The sequence below is a fragment of the Cinclus cinclus genome, chromosome 3 (genome assembly GCF_963662255.1).
Source record: "Cinclus cinclus chromosome 3, bCinCin1.1, whole genome shotgun sequence".
NCBI classification, from domain to species: Eukaryota; Metazoa; Chordata; class Aves; order Passeriformes; family Cinclidae; genus Cinclus; species Cinclus cinclus.
In genome coordinates this window covers 71,592,360-71,613,081 of record NC_085048.1, presented here as the reverse complement: position 1 = coordinate 71,613,081, position 20,722 = coordinate 71,592,360, and the positions used below count along the sequence as shown (strand labels likewise).

General features: G+C 37.0%; 1 protein-coding gene across 1 annotated transcript in view; it reads left to right on the top strand.

Annotated features, from left to right (window-relative positions):
- Positions 1–20,722, top strand: part of FAM120B (family with sequence similarity 120 member B) — a 48,482-nt gene that overhangs the window by 23,483 nt on the left and 4,277 nt on the right. The window contains exons 7-9 of the mRNA XM_062490196.1: positions 14,677–14,883; positions 18,831–18,939; positions 20,174–20,314. Of these exons, the coding sequence (XP_062346180.1) occupies positions 14,677–14,883; positions 18,831–18,939; positions 20,174–20,314 (457 nt within the window). The remainder of the gene's footprint in view (positions 1–14,676; positions 14,884–18,830; positions 18,940–20,173; positions 20,315–20,722) is intronic.

Genomic DNA, 20,722 nt, shown 5'->3' with positions numbered 1-20,722 from the left:
TTCTTCAAACTCATCACTCATCAAATTTGATTTGTGCTGCCTGTGTAACAAAAAGGAAGCAGTGAAATGAAGGCAATATGGAATACAGCAGAAATGTAGGATTTATTTCTGTCAGATTCATTTCTGCACATAGCGTTGCAGTCAATACTGGGAGGATCAGTACTTCATCAAGTCTGCGTGGCAGTCATTCAGCAACAGCATAAAGGAAATCAAGCCCAAGCAGGAAGTGTTGAAACAACTTGTTTACAGATGCACTTACAGGGATTGTTACATAAGTTTCTAAAGTGCTTCAAAGTTTATTCTGCTTGAATTAGACATCTTTGTGTGATTCATTTGCATTGTGGCTCTTCGAAAATCCAAATCCTCATCCAAACACATTACATTAATCAATGTAGGCTACTTATCAGCATTGTGCTGACTGATAGTTGTTCACTAAATTTTGTAACTTACCCACAAAGCTTATGGCAGATCACCTGGGCACACAAAAGTGCATGAAGTGTGAAGCTGGTCTTACACTGTGTCAGGTATCACTTTATGAATGTTGTTGAAGTTGACTTCTGCGTGCCATTGCCAAGTCCTTTCCAAAGTTATGTCACTCTGCTGCTTATATAAGCACTTCATGCACTGTCCCACAATGCCTTCTGCTCTGCTAGAAACCCAACACAAGGTTCATGTAATGTAGCTGAAATTTTTTGTATCAAGCCTCTTTGTAGATCAGCTCCTTGTCCTGTTCTATCAAAATTCACAGTAGTGCCTTTGAAAATAGATTGTGGCAGAATAAATCCTTCTGGAGGGAATAGTGAGAAAATATTTTGGTCTCTTTCTCTTCTGAGGTTGTGGATACATAATTAAGAGTTTCAAAACTTTCCCTCATAGCCTTCAAATTAACCTCTTTTCCTGTGTTTTGATGACTTGAATTTCCCCATGGAAAAAAGTTGCTGTTTCTCAGTTGTATGTGTATCTGTGTCTTGTCAAGCTGTATCAAGAATAGAGAACTTCATATATGTCCTGGGAGTTCTCTCTTGAAAGGGCAGGAGACTAAATAAATAAGAGTATCTTGTACAAATATTCTAAGAATAATGATCAATAAATCAAGCTTTCTGATAATTACCACTCAAGTATCTAATTTTCAAGATCTCCTCTCAGAATAGCTTAAACTGTTTTTACTCATTACTGTGTTTATTTAGTCATTTCACAAATTTGAGTTATGCTCAATAGAGTTACTGAGTTATTTTAATAGTAAGTGAATAATGTAGCAATAGGTATTTAACCCCTTAATTTTCTAGGTATTTGTGTTTAAAATCAAAGGGTTCAAGTACAATGAATTATACTAACATGTAGTTGATTAATAAATGGAGTTTCTAGTAAGAAATCAGGAGTAGAGTTTAATCTGTTTACCATACTTTTTATTTTCCATTGAAAAGTTAAAAGTGATCCCTAGAAACAGCTTAACCACTGAGCTTCCAAGGAAATTATGGTAAAATTAGTCAGCATCTGCAAAATTTTATGAAGATATTTCTCATTTGCCTTTTTGGATTGAACATTATAGTATTATTTAAATGTAGAAAAAATGTTTATTTCTTGTAAACAGTTCTGTGTAGAACACTAATTTGATAAAAAACCCTCTCTTTCTGTAAAGAAGTCCATTAGCAAATATGTTTTAGACAAATACTTAACTTCCACTATGAAATACAGAAGAAAATATAGAGCCCATTCTGATAGAATGAAGAGAGTGTTTCAGCCTTCACTTTCAAATCCACTTTTTCATATGCTATCCATATTTCATAGTTAATGAGATCCATAAACCCACAAGTCTATTAAACAGAACAGTCTATGGTTTGAATAAAGTGGGTTAAAGCCATAATAAATATAGTTTATCTCATGCTGAAAGAAAGCGGGCTGTGAACATCTAGCTACATTGTACATTAAATATTACTTTCTGAGAATAACATAATGTTTATACATGAAGATTTGATTATTTTTCAAGATCGATGGTTTCAAAATACCAAAATGTGCACACGATAGAAAAGACATTTTTCTGGTTAGATTTTTTCAAGTTTTCTTGTGCTGCCCCCCTTATATGGTAGATTAGCATTCTACTTTGCCCAAGCCTCCCATAGAGTTTATACATAAGGTCAGAATTAAATTTTGGACCCCAGGTTGTCTATTTCACTTCTTTCTATTTTAATCTGGTGTGTAGTCTTGGCAAAAAGCCCAGAGAGCCATCAGTCTAACTTTGAGGGCATTGCAGAGAAAAAGAGGCACCAGCAGTTGTGCTTCCAGACTTGTTTCTTGTATTGTGCTGGCCCTGGTTGTTTACAAGTGCAATTACAGGTCAGCTTTCACCAGTAATGCATGTAAAATACTGCCCAAACAGGAAAAACCTTAGTGACTTAAAACCACAATTTTTTCCTACGATTTCTCTAAATATGTGACTATTTGAGAAATTTGTGTTGAAGGTGTAAAGCTGTGAATCACATGTTTTCTGAAAGTTATAACCAAAGATGAGATGGTAAAATTTGATTAAAAAGGAAATACGAAAACTGGAAATTGTTAGATGAATTTTGGGTCCTGATAAATGATTTTAAAAGTGAAATGTGTGTCAGAAAATAGGAAATAAAATTTAATAGCAGGTGTGTGGGTGATACACATCACTACTGGAATTTGGGGAATTTGCAAACCCTTTATACCTTTTCTTTAAAATGTCCCATTATGCCGGAATATCTGCTTAAGAGTAATAACATCTTTTGTACCACTTGTGAAAGGAACAGCTTGGCTGTGTATGGGGTATAAGACAGTCAAGTGCTGAAATATATTCCTTCAACTTCCTAAGATCTTTCTGTTAAAATTTTATTTTAAATTGTTACTGATGTGAAATGAGCACAGTCATTTTGAGATGAAATTACAGGATTCAGAAAGTCTTTGCAACTTGATTGCAAATGAACTTCCACACAATATGTATTGGGTATTATTTAATTAGCTTTTGGGATAAGAAGAAGTACTAAGCAAACTAGTTGATTAGCTTGAAAGCTGGAAATAACTTTGAGCAAGAATTTTAGTTGCACAGAACTTTTGAGTATTTTTCATTGTGAAGTGTCACAGAAGCAAAATTACCTTGGTTTTATAGCTTGGTTTACCTTGGTATTACACCAATATTACACAAGGTGTTTAGTTCTGAGTATTTTCCTGAAGGATACTTTGCACATTCATTTAAAGTAGCAGTATGTTTTAGAGTTATAAATGGTAGTGTAGGTTTTTGGTTGAGATCCCTCAGATTTGAAGGACATTGCTACATCTATTCTGTGTTTTTTCCTCTGTGCCATGCAGGCAGAAAAGCATAAATAATACCCAGATTCTGAACACTTGGTAATTTCAATCTCCTGATGTGTTGGCAAGACAAGCTATGTTTGTCAACACCATTATGTGTGATATTTTTCAAAAAGATCCCAAACAGACATTGTGACCTATCTGTATTTTTCAAAATATGATTGCTGAAAAAAATCCTTATTTCCCCCAGGGAATGTATGTTTATTGTGTCTGTGTGACTGCTCCCTAATTACTATTTGCTTGAAGTCTAACTGCATTGAGTAAAACATAAAATGCAAGTAAGAATATTTTAAAGAACTTAGGGATAAACCCTTCTTATATACAAAGGACCTGCTTCTGTGATGTACATTAATATTAAGTAAAATGGAATTTGAGTGCATTCCCAGATGCTTTACTGAATCAGGGTTTATATTCCCTCAAAATTTTCATCTGTCAAAAGTGTTTTAAAAATTATAGGCGAGATTGTAACTGGCAGGTGGTGGAGAACAGGGGGGATTGAGGTGATTTGCTGATATTGGCATTGCTTCCCAGCTCATTTTCTCATCTCCAGTCTTTAGGTTTCCTCAGTGTTCTGGGCTAATCTGGAATTAAAGTGCAGCAGTATTGGATGTGATTTCTAGTTGGGATTGGTTCAGTCCCTGTTCAAAATCAGAAATATTCTTCTCGTATACTCAAGACAGTCTTAAATGAACCAGTCCAAATAGAACAGTTCCACTGCACTTACATGGGTCAAGCATTAGTGCAAATACAATTACATTCCAGGAGTTGTAGTTATTGCTTACAGCACTTTTCAAAGACCCATCTCAAAATTTGTGGCTATTTTCATAAGCATCTTTGAAAGTTCTGAAGAAGGTTTTCTTAGTCCACTGACAGCTAGCTCTATCTTTTTTGCTGCTATTGGTTCATAAGCATATTAAAAAGAAATCTTAGGCTTAACTAACCTATTCAGCTTGCAGACAAGATTGGTGTTCTGTCCCGCTCTCCCCATTTTTTTCTTGACAAAATTTGGTATATTTTTTAGTGTCACTATAATCTATTTCCCTGAACACTTTTTTGTAGTTGACATGAGCCCCAGTACCAGAATTCACATAGCTGTGTAAATTCTATTATATAAAATCGGCACAGATACAAACCACAGCCTAACTAGATCACAGAATTGTCAAGGTTGGAAGAGACCTCCAAGATCATGTAGTCCAACCATCAGCCCAGCACCACCACATTCACCCCTAAACAACATCCCCAAGTGCCACCTTCGGATGCTTCTTGAACACTTCCAGAGATGGTGACTTCACCACCTCCCTGGGCAACTTACTCCAGTGCCTAACCACTCTTGCAGTGAAAAAAAAAATTCTGTTATCTAATCTGTATGTCTCCTGGTGCAGCTTAAGGCCATTTTTCTCTTGTGTTTTCACTTGAAGCATGGCAGAAGAGGCCAACCCCCACCTCACTACAGCCTCCTTTCAGGTAGCTGTAGAGAGCCGAGTTGTAGGTCATCTCTTCCACTTTGTGAAAAAAATTCATTTATTTAGATGGATTCAGTTTGCCCAGGGAGAAAACCTTGCGCAAAGTTTTGAGCAAGGGTCTTAAACAGAGGATTTTTATTCCTTTTGGAAGGTGGTCTTGCATTTTTCTACATAATTGTGTAAGCTTGCTGTGCGTTTCTGTGAGTTTTCGCCTTCACTGTCCTGTTGCTCATAATTAGCAAGGTTTCAACAACAGGGAAATAGCAGCAGTGTTTCAGTTATAAGTTGCCTTTAGACTGTGTATGGCTTAAAGAATATTTCAGGATGTTTAAGGAAAAAGACAGTCTGGAATTTCAGATAACAAAATTGCTGTTAATTTTTAAGCCATGCGAAATAAAATTGCAGGAAGTGAAACATAGTTATTAGTAGTGAGGGTAATAAAGCTCTCCCAAAATATCAAGCAAACTGACAGCTTTGAAAAAGTCAGAGATAACTTACTATAGAGAGGGGAAAATAAATATTTCTGGTATCAACTGACATTTTCCTGCCAAGTTTGTGTTGGTCAAAGTGTACGTTTACTCCTGAGTTCAATAGGTCCCACTGTATGTGGGAATAGTTCCTTGTATGCTGGAAGGAGCGAGCAGCCCATGAGGGTTGGAGGTGGTGTTTGCATGGCGTAGGTGGGGCTGCTCCCCACTGCCTTTGAGGGCTGACCTGTGTCCCCCAGGGCAGGTGACATCCAGGGGCTGGAGCAGGGAGGGAATGGAGCTGTTGGGAAGCGGTGGCACAGCCACACCTGCCCATCATCTGCTCGGGGCTGCCTGCACCTGCCTGCACGCCTCTGTCATGCTGAGCAGGAATGCGAGCTGCACATCTGTCCAGGCTTTCCCTGCACAAGCAGATGGCTGTGTGCAGCTTCAGAGAAACCTAGTGTTTTTTCTGAAATGAGCCACTTAGAGGTGGATGCATTTATAGGCAGTATGGTTACAGTGCTTTGGTGGGCATACTGGAGGTTTTCAAATTACTGTAGTAGAAAATGTTTGTCCGGAAGATATCAGAAACAGCAAGGCTAACCAAGAACTGATTTGTTCCTTTTTTCCAAGTGTACTCTTGATTGACATGGCCATTGTCCAGGGTTTAAAAGTCAGACAGTGTCCAGTTCCTATCTGTTGCTTCTTCTATGACTTTGGTCAAATTGTTCAATTCTTTCTTGCTTGTAACAGTCATGTGCCAGTAGTCTCAATAATGTAAGTTTTTTAGCCAAAAGTGCTGTGCAAATGTGAACTTTTAATATGTTAACATTAATATTGATGTTATACAGATATTCTCCTCACCTTCATCTTTGTTTTAGGGTTATTTCATTTGATGTTCACTGAGAAACAGCTGAGATGTGGTTGAAGGAACTTTTTATAAAGAAATGGAGCTGTGTTAAGAGAAAGGTGATAAAAGTACATTCTAATATCCCTTACCAGCATTTTTTTTAGCATCTAAAGACATCATCTTCTTAAAACATTCTAATTCCAGTGTTACACATGAGGAAAGAACAAACAGGGACAATAAACACCAAATGTTTAAAGGTATTGTATTGTATTACCTCCAAAGAAAATTAGTGATTTATAGAGAGGTTTAGTTAATTGTTTAGTAATGTCATCATCATGTCTAGTGTCACCCCAGCACTATGCACATTAACTAAAGAGGTGTATTGCATTAGTCCAGGCTGCTATATATTACCCTGATAAATTTAAAAGAGTAGACATTCAGTTCCTTGCCAAGTACAAAGCTATATAGGTATTGGTTTTAGCAAGGACAGATAATGCATACCTAAGTCTCTTCCTATTTAGCAGTAGTTTTCTATATTCTCTCTCTGTATGGAATACACAAACACATATTGGCAGAAAATGTTACTATGCTAGGACTTAAGTTCAGAAAGTTCCTCAATGAGAGCTTTACTTTTGAATGTATAAAAGCAGAGCTATGCCAATACACTTCTAAAAATCCATCCTTCAATCTGCTCAGTGCTTTTAACTTTCTAGCAAAATCATACAATTGTATGTTGTATTTGTACCCTGAGGCTTCAGCACAATGGAGGAATAGTTCAGGCTAGGAGCAATGGTAAGTAGTATTTTTCAATTACAGGAGGTTGAAAGCATAGTGGTGTTCTGCAGGAAGTTTATTTTGGCACAACACCTTCTGCATTAAAAAAAAAAAAAAAGAAAATGTACCCTTTGTTTTAAAATGGCTACAGATCAGTTCCTGAGGCTGAAATGTTATCAGCAAAGTGCCTGCAGAGTCTAATGTTGGCTGAAGGGCTGCCATGCTAAAGTTTGGCTTATTACAGAGCATGCATTTTCTTTAAAACAGCATTCTTCTCTGTATTTAATAGGTTTAAAAATGGCCAGGTTTTTCTCACATAAACTATTTCCCTGTTTATTTTTAATTTGCTCTGACACAGTGCTAATACAAGAAAATGTCAAATACTACCTGTAAATAATTTTATTTTCTTTAAGACCTAAATTTGTAGTCAGTTCTTGAATAGCTCAGAAGACCATCTTTATGCAACGGCTATGTGCACTAAACAAGGATTCTCTCATTTTTTTGTATGTATTCATCTAAACCATAGGACAGGGCTGGCATTCTTATGTCAAAAAGCAGCAGCTTTCAAGCTGTGTATGGCAATTTTCCATTTCTAAAGGAATAGCTGTTCTGGAAGTGAATACCCTATTGTAGCTTAGTTACAAATGAAATCCTGGTATCTTGAACATACCTGATCACAGGTTGCAGTTTGACAGTTCCCTTCATAAGTCATCTGAAGTGCTGCTGTGTGACTCATTTGATTTGTCTTGGAGCTTGAGATTGTCATGAAATAGAAGCAGACAAGTTATTTTCCTCCTCAACCTGTGGACTTAACACCTAGAAAATTCCTTAGCCAGAACTGTTTACTGTGGACCGTATCACTTCAAAGGGTGAAACGCAGTATCAACAATCTTATTGTGCAGCTGCTTTGCAATACAAAGAAACCCAAGGAGAAAAAAAAAAAACAACAAAACCTATATTGCATTGGCAAACAATATTTGCTCTGCTGGAATTCTCTACACAAGGTATCTTGGTTCAATGACAGTTTTATTTGAAGAGTTTATGACATGAATAACAGTTGTGATAATGTTTCTGGAAGCTGCAGTGCTTCAGACATGCTTAATTTTGCCTCATCTAATTCTGCTGAAGTTCACCAATCTTTCTGTTGGTTTCAGTGGGAAAGAAATCAGACCCTTAAGAAATAAAAACTCAATCAGCTTAGAAAAGGGGGTGGTCCTACATTAGGACAATTTAATTAATCATCTTGAAATTCCACTCTGAATCTAGGGAGGAAATAAAGAATATGAATTTTTAAGCTTGTCTAATTAAACCTGAGACAATGGTGGCAGTGAACTGAGCAGTTGCAGGCCTAACCAGCTGTCATTTGCCAACAGAGTCTGAGGCTGTGGAAGGACAGACTGTATTAGCAAAGGCAGCCAAGCACACTCTGCCGAGTAGTTCTGTTGGTGGCAGAATTTTTACACCTAAAACTGTTCCATGGACCAGCCTGGACTAGCCTGTGGTTAAACAAAGGAATAACACTGGATTAAGGTGTGGATAAGGACTTTAAATCAGGAGTGTGGTCAGGATGAGGCAGCAGCAAATGAGGACCCTCATTTTGAAGATTTTAGTAATGGAGCTAGACAGTGTAGAGTGGAACACAAATATATAGGGAGTGTCAGAAAGTAAGAGTGGGAAAAGTTTGGTCACTGAAAGCTTACTGGGAAAAGTTACTGGGAAAGAAAGTTACTGGGAGAGGATGGACCTTTTGCATGCTAAATTTCTTCTCTGTGTCCCCTAATAATGTTTGAATGTGTTGGCCAATTTCGGCTGCATTTGACAGAAAATGTAGGAGTCTGGGAAAGCAGTGCTTACTGTTGGTTGTTTTAAATAGACGGCAGGGAAGGTGGAGAAAGCACTCTAAGTTGCCCAATAGGATGAAACTTTATTGTGGAATCACTTGTATTAGGGCATCCATGTGAGAAGGAGACATTGCTACATCACTATAAGAATTTTCAGAGTCCCCAAAAAATAAAATCCATTTTCCTACCAACTAAATTCAATATTTTCTATGTGATAGAAAGGTGAGGAGGTTTGAGGACAGTATGTCACCAAAACCATGAGCAAATATTTAAGACACTAAAAATTAAAATCCAGATGAATCCATTCAGTTTTATAGAAGGGACATGGCTGCTGGCTGGGCTACAGTCAGATGGGAAGCCTGGTGACTATAATTCAAAATTGATGTCGACATTCTGTAGATGTCACAGGTATTGTGTACTGTCACTAACACTTCAGATCAGAGTTGAGCAGTTGTGGCTAAAATAAGAGAAGTAATGTTATTTCAGTCTCTCTGCAGGTGTTAATGTGCTGTCCATTGTAGAGCTGAATAAAGCTGAGAGGACTAAGTGTTTTAATTGTGAAATCCATTATCACAGAAGTGTCACTTATGCTGGGGTTTGTTGTGGATATGATTAAGAGTTCTGATAAATGCAACTGTTTCTGAAAATTAAACAAAAAATGAGATGTAATCATTTTGGAACTGAAGGAATTGTTTTTCTACTGCAAATTGGTTAGTAGTACTTTTGTGTTATTATTTGTAGAGTGCTTAATGGTAAAAGCAATTTTAATTTTTTTTTTAAATTTACTTTAGTGGTGGTTTTGGTTTAATGTAAATAAGCCAATGTGGAGTGTTGCTCCACATAGAGGTATCATTTTACATCAAAGTCCTGATAAAACCCAGTAAATAAACTTTCCTGAACATACAAATACTGAACAATTGGGTTGTTTACAGCTAAATATTTACTTCAAAGTCTTTGAAGTGTTTAAAAACTGGTTTTTCTAGTTTTTGTTGCAGCCAATGCCCTCATAGGATCTCTTTTCAATCCCCGTTTTCCTTTGCACACCTTGTTTAAGCAGGAAGAGCTTAATTTAAGCCGTAATCTTTTATCAGAATAAACCTTAGTCTGTTTTCAAAATACTGGTGCTCCTCTCCCCCCTCGGTTTGACCAGGGCCCAGCACTTTATTGCTTAAAGCTGGCTGATGCCTAGTAAATGCATTATTTCACCAGCCCACCTCTGCAGAGTTACACTCCTGTAATTTACCAACATTGCACCAGTTTAAGTTTTCTTTTTCTCAAGAACAGAGAATAGGGCTCCAGTGTGCAGGGGCTTTAGCATCCTTAGCCAACTCCCACTGAGAATTTATACTGATGGCTGAAGGCAGGACAACCTGGTCTCTGTCTTTGGGTTGAGGTTGTTTAGTGATGCTTTCCACTGCAAAGATCTCACATCAGCGAGCATTCATCTCTCTATATTTAGAACACAGTGTGCCTTAGTGCTCTCAGGCAAAGCTAAGCCTTACTGTTTTAACAACAAGTTCCTGAGATAGGATCTACCTGCTGCCTTTATTGCTCAGGCACAAATTGCCTATGGTTAAATATTTGATCATTTAAGATACAGGTGGCTGCTGCGGGAGTTAATGTAAGAAACAGCATACTGATGATATACAGAGTTCAAACGAATCTAAAAGGAACTGGTTAAACTAGACAAGTACACAGATTTTGATCACTACCACTTGAATTCTAGCAGTTTATTGCATGGGAGAAATTACATTGATTAGTAGCTATTGGTATTGAATTGATTCATTTTAACTAGAAATCATCAAATACTAACCTGTCCTTGAGTGTTACGGTTTTCCTTGTGTCACAAAAACAGGTAAGTTCTTTTGTAGGTTGGTGGGGAAGGTGAGGAAGGTGGGGAAGGGAGGAGTGGGAGAAATGCCTTATATAATTTTAAACCTTTTTCTTTCTAAATTTCTGTATGTTAGCCATAGTCACATCTTCTGTATTCAACTTCACCACAGGAAGAAGGCAACGGAACAAGAAAAAAGTAAACTCTAACCTAAGTAACAATTATTAATACAGACTTTTTACATTGAAAAGGAGGATGCCCAGAATGATGTTGAAAATCTTACTGAAGGAACCCGTTTTTAAACGAAATGTTGTATTTAGTACCTTGAGATACAGAGGACATGTAAAGTAGCACGAGTGAGGAACTGTGAAATTTCATCATATCTTTTCTCCTTGGTTTCAAGAAATTCAGATGATGAGATGGCTTTGCTGTGTCTGCTGACATCTACTATGTTCAGATACCTGCCCTCACATTTCAACTGTCATAGAAGCTATTTATCCTTTTTACAGAATTTGAAGCCTTTAAACTCCAATCAGTTGAGGGGCAAACATTTTTTTTGGATGCTCCTGGAAACAGTTTATGCAGCTTTCGAAATGCATAGTATAAGATTTACACCTCTATAAAAAAATCCATTGTGAATCTACAAAGAAGAGTCAGAGGACTAACAGTATTTCCTTAAAATATAAGGGTATTTTTACATCCTGACAATTTTTTAAATTATTATTTCATTAGATGAAATTTGAACTGGAAATTTGCATTTTGTGTATAAGATCCATGTATTTTCTCTTCCTGTAAGTTAAAACAATTCAGCAGGATGTGCAGTCTCTTGGTCTAGACTTGCAAAGTGCTGCTGTGAGGAAACACCTTCTACCCTGCCAAGCCTCTTTCTGTTCATCCTGAACACAGAGATATGAGATAAATCTGTTAAGTCTTCTAGCAAACAGATTTCTGAAATTGTTAGAAAAAAACTTCATAGTGTTGTGGATGCTGTAGCACTTCTCTTGCTCTTTTCAAGTAGCTTACCCAGTTCAGATCAAGCCTCTCATATCAGTAACCTCTGCTGTAGTGGTGCTAGAAGACTGTGAACTGTTGAGTTCTCAGACTTTAGTTAATACTGCCAAATAGGAAAAAAGTAATTTTTTTCTCCCCAAGTGCTGGGAGGGTAGGGAGCTGCCGTGGGTAGGCTCAGCAGCACAAGCAGCTGGTGAGGAGGAGCAGTTCTCACACATTCCCTGTGTCTCTCACACAAATGTCATCAGCTGATGGTAGGAGTAGCAGCAGCAGGATCACAGGGCTGTATCTCACGTGGTTCACTGGGGTCCCGAGTTTATAGAAATGGTAAAAAGAGCACAATTTATGAAATGAAGTAATCTCTAGGGTGTAATGCCCCACAAGACAAGACTTCTTTTGGAATTTTCCAGTTCTCATCATGACATCTTAACATTGCAGACACCAAGCAGTTGTGAGCATTCCCACGGCAAGGCAACTCTGTGGTTTGCCATGTGCACAGCCTCATTGTTACAGGCTCACTGTGCTTTCATTTTCTTTGGTTTTCATTGCCAGACATGGAAAATAGAAATTGCCCTTTAGTGAATGTTTTTCCTGCCCTATGAAAATAAAGAAATCACTGTTGATAGGACTTGCCTTGGTCTTGCTCATACTAATTTCCATTAAAACACCAAGCCTTACCTGATATATTTACACACAAACACACACACAAACCCTCCACCCCCCAGTACTACAGTACTTTAGGAAAATTCTGGACTGATATCCCTAGACTTCATTGTCTAGGGATATCAGTCTAGGATTCTGATTGTACAGGCTGTCACCAGCAACACTATTTTACCTTTTTGGTCAATATGTCTCAAGTTTAACTGAAAAGATCACAGCTAGAGTTGTAAATGATGTGGACACACTTCCTTAGCAGGTCTTAAGATTTGATCTGGTGATGAGAAACAATCTAGTAAATGCAATGTAAGAATCTCAGCTGCAACATGGTCAGTGACTGTGTGCACTCTAGCAGTTTGCTTTAGAACAAATACTGGTTCATTTAAACCACATTCCTCTTTCAAGTACCCTTCAGCATTGTTAAACAGTTTGCAAACCCCTGCTTTACTTGCCAGATTAAGAGAGTTATGAGTGTGCATGTAGATACTAGTCTCAGCTGGCAAAATGGTAGCTGACATCTGGAGGCAATAACTTCCTGAAACTCAATGGCTTGATCTCCTACTGAAGATTCATTAGTTTCAAAAGGAGGGCAGAAGAGAGTCCCCTTACTCAAATATGAAGTGTCACAATCAGAAAAATATGGACCTTTCATTTTCTAAATGACTGCTCAAATTCTAGTGGGAGGTGTCCCTGCCCATGGCAGTGGGCTTGAAATTAGATGAACTTTAAGGTCCCTTTCAACCCAAACCATTGTACAATTCTGTGAAATTAGCTTGTGTTGTTTACATTTTTCTGGATGTCAGTGGTTGTCTCCAGTTGTCTGCACTGGATGAATTTCAACTACTGATTGTCATGTTGGGTCAGTGCCCTGGTGGCCAGCTTGATGCTTTTCCAGGAATCACTAGAGACAGAAGTTCTTCCCAGAGGGCTCTGAACCTCCCTGCCTGGCATCTCCCTGCCTGCATCTTCATATCTGAGTCCTCTTTTCCATTTACATTTTACAGAAAGCAGCCCATGGAGATGTGCCTCATATCTTCCAAGTCAGCTTAACAGAACCCTACTGCCCCTTGTCTGTGGTTGCGGAGAGCCCCATCGCAGAAGTCAGCTTCACCTAGGCAAATTTTGCAACAGAATTCAGCTCATTGAATAACAGTGCAGAAAACCTAACTCCTTCACTAGGGTGTGGCTCTATTCTCCAAATGATTTGTGATTTTCATTTTTGGAAGAAGCTTTGTAACTCTTTATTGCTATCAAAGGTTTCCTGAATTTGTTATGTGGACCTTAGGAAGGAAAAAAATGTGATGCAGCAGTACTACATTTCATGGACTTTGTTACTTCTTGTTCATTTTTGAAAAATAAGGCACTGATAGTGTATATATCATACCTTTAAGTCTTTTGGAGATCTTTCAAGGTGTAAGATGTAGTAATGATGGCCAACACTTTCCATTGCATTTCAGACAAACAGTTTACAGTCCTGGGAGCTAGGGCTAAGACAATTTGAATCACTTTTTGCCCTTTCTGTTCTGGACCGTTTTGGATACTATTCCATTTCTGGTATAATTCATACAGTAAGGGTACAACAGCTACCACAGATTACAGTATTAATGCCACACAATCTCTCCTGAACCTAACAGACTGCTTTGGTGCAGACTGGAAAAGGCATTGCCCACTAAGAAGCTTTTCACTGTTTAAACAATAATTAAAAGCAGAGTTTTCCCCATACTGGATTCAAAGTTTTTATATTTTGCTGTCCTCTACCATAACAGGATGTTAAATTCACCCATGGAGTTTATTTTGGCTATGAGTTTTAATTGTCTTGTTGAATTTCTCATTTTGTATTTTCTAAATGTTGTCGCACAATTCCAATATTTCTTCTGGAGACATCCAGGTTGAAGTGAAATAATTTGACTCTCAGATTGCAGTCAAAGGAGATTCTACAGTGTTTAAAATAAAAGCTTGGATACAATAAACTTTGTTCTGTCAAATCCTGCAGTTTAAATGATCTCTAAATGCTGTAACATTTCCGGGGTAAGCAAATTCTGGAAGGTCAGTGGATCACTGTACACATCAATTTGTACTCCCAGTTCATGTTTTACATTCCACTAACAGAACATTTTTTTCCTGCAGAACTGCTAATGCTTGAAAAATACTACGGATTCATTTATTTTTTCTTTCCATTTACATTTTGATGTATTTGTCTTAAAAAACTTGAATGAGATGCTGTGTTTGTTAAACTTCACATATTTCACTTTATTGAATAAAACTAGGTACAGAGCCCTCAGACAAATTCTGCTGTGGAGTAGAGGGCCATCATGGAGCAGAGGGACAGTTTGATAATTTTCTCAGCTGTTTGCATGTTCATATGTGATGATGATCATCATATATGAATGTGATGTCTCATGTTTCCTGATTTGTGAGACCTGCCTTTGTATGTATGTGTGTGTGTTCACAGCTTGCAGAAGTAGACTCCAGGGCTGTACATCTGGCTGCTGTCCTGATCCGTGGCCTTACAACTTTGCTCATGGCCAACAGTGCCTGTGGCTTTCCATTCAGGATGGATGATCTGATGCCTTGGGCAGTGTTTGATGGAAAACTTTTTCAAGAAAAATACCAGAAGTCACACCGAGGTTGCTCTGTGGAAGAACTTTTGGAAGGCAATGTAAGCAATCACTTCCGTTTAGTTCTGCATTCTTTGTAAAAGTGTACCTGTCCATTTTGTTTGTTGTTTTAATATTCATGTTTACACTGTTCCCCTTTCTTTGTATTTTTCTTCTCTTTCTTACTCCTTTTTCATTCTCTCCACAAAAAGAAATTTTAAAATAAAAGTAGAAATACTGAGCTTACAAAGGAAGCTGTAATTTAATCTTTATTTTTGTTTCCACTACTCAGAAAAAAAAGAAAATAGTTGTCAGTTTCAAAAATGAAAATGCCCACAATAGTTTTCTAGTACTGAGATATTAATGAGATCTTTCTCCCATAGGATTTTAAGTAATATATTATGCTGTTTATGCTACACACATTAAGACCACCTTTAAAAAAAACAAATGTTTGAGGGTGATATTTTTAAAGACATTAAGGAATCTAAATTCTGAGATGAGGGTTTGGCAAATTCAAAGAGGAGCTGGAAATCAGAAGAAGGTACATTCTTTCAGAATAGCTAAGTTTGGGTATTTCTTTTAGAATCTCACCTGTAGTTCTAAGTACTTACTTAGTTCTCAGTCCCACTCTGTCTTACAAATCTGGGTATTTATAAGATTTGCATGCTATGTCACCAAAAGACCACTATGATTTCAAACATGTCTGGGCAGGGAGGTAGCGGGGTCCTGCTGTGCCCTGTGCATTGTCCAGGCTCAGAGGTAGAGTCTGCTAGACTTGGTGTAAGACTGCACTGATGCACTGGTGAAGCCTCAAACCACAGCTGCCTCATGCCCAACCAGCACAGAATGTGTGGAGAGATGCTTGGGTAGATCTGTACCCATCTGGGAAGATGCTCTAAAGACCTTAAATTAATGTGTCTTTTTCAATTAATGTGTCCAAACAGCCTGTATCATTCAATTACTTTTGAAAATCTTAACCTCTGAAATGCTTTTACCTGTTACTGAATATATCACTTGAGGTTAAAGTAAGGTAATTACAGAGGAAAAAGGTTTCAGTTTTGATTTATTTTGTTCTCATGCATTCAATGCTAGCTGTTTTTGTAGAACTGGTTTTCTTTTGTGATTTCTGTGTCCAGCTGCATACCGTGCTGGTCTGGAGTGAGAAGTGCAGCTCTTGTGGGTGGGTGGAATGAACATGCTTTAAGCATGAAGGAGGAGAATAATCCTTTCCATATGTGTTCAATCATATGATTAGGACCATAACCTCTATCCAAATCCTGTGGTTCCTATTAATTGGTCTGCTGATTTCAGTAGATTTTGGATTGGCCTAATGGTTCATCCAAGAATTTCATGCAGGACTTTTGCAAAACAATAGAGGGTTTAAAGAATAAATGGAAAAATGTAAAAGTATCCAGATCTATGTGAAATTGATCCTTGTTTTCCATTTGGGTAGAATTCAGGTTAATGAATAACTTTGACAATACATATTTAAATCTGTACAACTTATATATTAAGTGTTACAAGTATTTTAAAATGTGTTACATAGTAGGTTGTAGCTAACCTTTTAAAATCTTGTGTTAGTGTTGGAGTTCTGTTTTATTCTGTTTTATAATGAAGATGAAGAAAGATTACTTTCCTAAAACAGAGTTAGAAATATACTTTGTCAACTGAAATATCTAGGTTAGGGTTTTTAAAAGCCCAATGCTCTATTTGAAAAAAAAAAACAAAAAAACCAACAGATAAACTGTTCTGTTGTAAGGAAAAATACTCTAGCTATGTGAACTTTCAGAGTAGTTTAAATACATTTTTCTTTTTTAGGTACAATTTTATGCTACATATATGGCAGAGATATGTACCCAGACTAATAAAATAGCTTTCCAGCTTATCAGTCTGAGACAAGAATCTGTTTTGGGGAGAGTTGCCAAGAGATGCCAGTTTAGCTGGGAACACTGGCAAAGCAACAAGTATATGTGATTGGTTTTTCCTATTATTATAAGTTCAACTTTATTATAAGTTCAACTTCAATAAATAAAAATGGTACTTAGTTCCTGGCAGAGCTTCATGTACTGCTGGAAGCCAAGATCTTTCAGCACTTGTTTGTTACCAATCTAACCTTGAGCACCATAAATCTAATCTGGTGATAGGGACAGTATTGTATTCAGTAAAAAAAAAAAAAGAAAGTTATTCTACATGGGATGTTTTGTTATGGAAAAGAAAAATAATGGGAAGAAGTTATAACTCTTCTTTGGTTGTTCAGTGCTTGTCTCCTAACTCCTAGGGTCCCTTCTCTTTTATCTGGACAGTTGCATTACTTCAGGGACTTGAAGCAATCTCAGAATCCGTGTTGTTTTGTATATGATAGGCTTAAACACAGTTAATAGTTTCTTACAATTACAGTGGAAATACAATCCTGGTTAAATATTTACATGTGTATGAAAAATTTTAAACATTTTAGGGTTTGCTTCCTACAGGCTATGCCAAAAGAAGAAAATGTGTACATTAAATACAGTTGATATTTTTGTGGGCAAGTTTTTGTGTAGCTCAGATTTTGAAGCCGAACAGCTGTTAAAGATATAAAAAATGGACAGCTTCTGATAAGAATAAAAATAGAGCCATCTTGTTTTCTTAAAAAAATTATGCTAAGCTCATATTATGCTAGTTCTGTTTTTCAAAACTGTAATCATATTAGTTTGTTTATCCACACAGAAAATTGGCTATAATAGTCTCATAAAGAAGTGAGGCAATGATAATATCATTTTATTAGTCTTTTTATTGTGCTTCTCACTAATGAGTATGTGCATGATCAGTTTTTTAAAATTAAAACCAACTTACATCATGGGGTTGGCATAAATGATATGTTTTGCTCTTTTCTGATCTTGCTTTTCATCCAACCTCCATGCATTCTGAATTTATTCTCCCAGGAATAAAATCAAAAGTTTTTCCTTTAGAGAGTGTTCTTCACAGGCTGGACCCAGTTTGTATGGTAAAACAATTTTTTTTTCAATCTGTGGGTTTTAGATAAGTCTTCCTAAAGAGGTATGTTAACTCAAAAAATGTATTAGGGAAGTTCTCAGCAGGGCTCAGGGAGTCAGATTCTACCTCTAATTTAAGAAACCTCTCTAGTTACTTCAGTCTTGCTACCTATTAGATTTTTTAACTTATCCTGTCATCTTCTTCTCTCCTTCCTGCTCATAAAAAAAGGAAATGTCATCCTGTAAAAATCAGTTCAATTTTATGAAAGTCACAAATTACGCTGTTGTTCTAAAATCTCTCTTTTCCTAATATTCTTCATTGTGTAGTAAATCCCACATGCCTGGTACCAATCAGGGAAGAAAGAAATACATTCTAAGATCTGTCACTTTTTCAAAGCTCACAGAAATCAGAGATAGTTAAGGATGCATCACATTTCTCAGTATTGCATGCTTAAATAGCTTCAGCTTGTTCTTTTGACTGTAGAATTTTTCATCACATCACAAGGTAAACACTTGAATTTAATTGCCTCATTTCTTTTTAGGCTTAGTTATGTTTTATCAATCAGAACTTGGAACAGATGTATTACTGTCGGGTTAAGTTTTGTTTCTAATGTGTGAGATTAAGAGACTGATTTTAACTGGTGTGTTTTCCATGAGTTCGTCTGTCCTTATCTGGAGACTTCAACCATTTCTGCCTGAGGTATTGCAGATGGAAGTCTAGTTAAGTGTGTCTACAGGTGCAAGGTCATAGAATAGGACAGCAAGGGATTTACAGATGTGAGCAGAGAGGAAAAAATACTTCACTGAGAAAGGGAAAAGCATTTCTTCTGCACCCCTACTCATCCTTCTAAGTATCCACATTTAATATTAAATGTTCAAATGTTATTTCCTGTAAAAGTGTGAACCAGATCCACTGCCTTCATGCATGCACAACTGTGACTAAGACAAGACTTACAGTTGTGTATATGTTTAATCTGTGCTATAACTGAAGAAAGAAGAGCAGAAGAGCCATTAATTTTTAACTGTATTTTCTGCAGGAGTCTTTGTACACACCCTTCCAGAATCTGAAATCTCTCATTTGCAAGGTTTGCACGGCAAAGAAAAGAACGATACAGAGCAGACCAAGAGGGAATGGATTAAACACAGGTTGGCGTTGTGTGAATTTTCTCAATAAAGTTAATGTATTGATGAGCTAAATTATCCTTCAGCAGCAGCAGGTGTTACATAGGCAGCCCATCAAGCTAAGTAAATTTTAAGTTTTTCTCCAAGAAGCAATGAATAGATCTAAGAAAGTATTTCCCTTTTGAGTAATTTATGTGAATTTGATTACCCAAGTTTGCAAAGAATAATGTTTCCATCTAGGTACATAGTTAGTGAGATATATGCAATAAGTATCATTACTTGACAGAAACATCACTATTTATTCAGTGACTAAAGTTATTTTTATAGGCGAAATTGACTCAGCTTTTTCTTTCATTGCCTCAGGGGAGCTATTTAACATTGATAGTTGAAGGTCTGAGTGAGGAATTGAAGATGGAATTCTTCTTACTGGACTCACTGACATATTTCAAACTAGAAGAGAGCTTTTGGGCAGTTTGAAGAACTGTGCTTTTTTGTTTGAGATCTTGCTCTTTTCCCCCAACTTTATGGCTCAGTTTGCTTAAGAACTCAGTTTGCAAATTTGTTTTCCCTACCTGATCTGCCTGACTTTCAGGGAAAAACACATCTAAAAGTTTTTTAACATCAGTCACAGATCAGCCTGAATGTTGAGGCTTTGAAACTTTGAAATAATTTACACTGAATCTCAGTGTTTATGCTCATATTATATTTATTACTTCCTTAATACCTAATCAGTTATAATGTCTTTGAGGATAAAAATTACCCCTTCAAAATTCCTTCAGCAAACTACAACAGATAGAATGATTTTCTGCTAGTTCAGTACTTTGCATTATGTGGCAGCAATACTTCTGATGTGGCTCTACAACAAACTCATGCTGGACACTCAGAATTGAAGATATCTGTTGATGATTTGTAATACCAGACCTTGGTAGCATCTGCTTTTCCTTGAGAGCTATATTTAACCATTTTAATTATGATTTGTGATTCCAATTTGGAGAGAGATTTCTGTTTGTTTTAATGACTGCAGTCTCCAAATCTGTGTCATAAAAATTTGATCTGGTTTCTAAATACACTTGTTAACAGCCTGTAATCATGATGTGCATAGATGGAAATGAGGACAAGAACCATGCTTGTTAGGCTGACTTGAGTTTGGAAAGATTGTAATTGTGCATGAGTATTTTGGCACAAAAGTGAGAAATCCTGTTTCTGAAAAAGAATACACTGTCTCTCTTTTTCTTCATATAATCTTACATACTGTCAGAGTTGCTTAGTGAATATTGTTTTCCAGGAAGAGAACAAAGAGATTTTAATCCCAGGTTCCAACAGCCACACAGAAGTCATTTTGTTTCTCCATATCATAACCCGATGAGGGAGTTCTCACAAAGACATCTGCAATCCCAAGGTAAAAAATGGGTACATGTTTGTGGGTTTGGAATTGTCCCTATCACCAGTGTAACAGCTCTGTGTCTATCTGCAGTTCATGTTTATGTGTGCAGTTACCCTACAGCAGTCAGCAACAGAACTTGCATCAGTTACACAGTTGTGTATTGTCACTTGCAAAAACTAACTCTGCAGGGTGAAGTGGAGTGTAGCATTGTAGTCTGCAGTCATCTTCTACTCAGTGTTCTGGGAAGTAAGCTTTCATGTGGTATTTGTAATTTTCATGCTTGGTCTCAGCTGAACTGTGTTTAAAATTGTGATAGTTCTAAAACAAATTGGCACAGCTGCACAGAAATGTGTCTGAAGTCTTTAGCTGCCGATCTTCATTCATACTTCAGCAAAACACTCAAGCATATGAATAAAGTTAAAC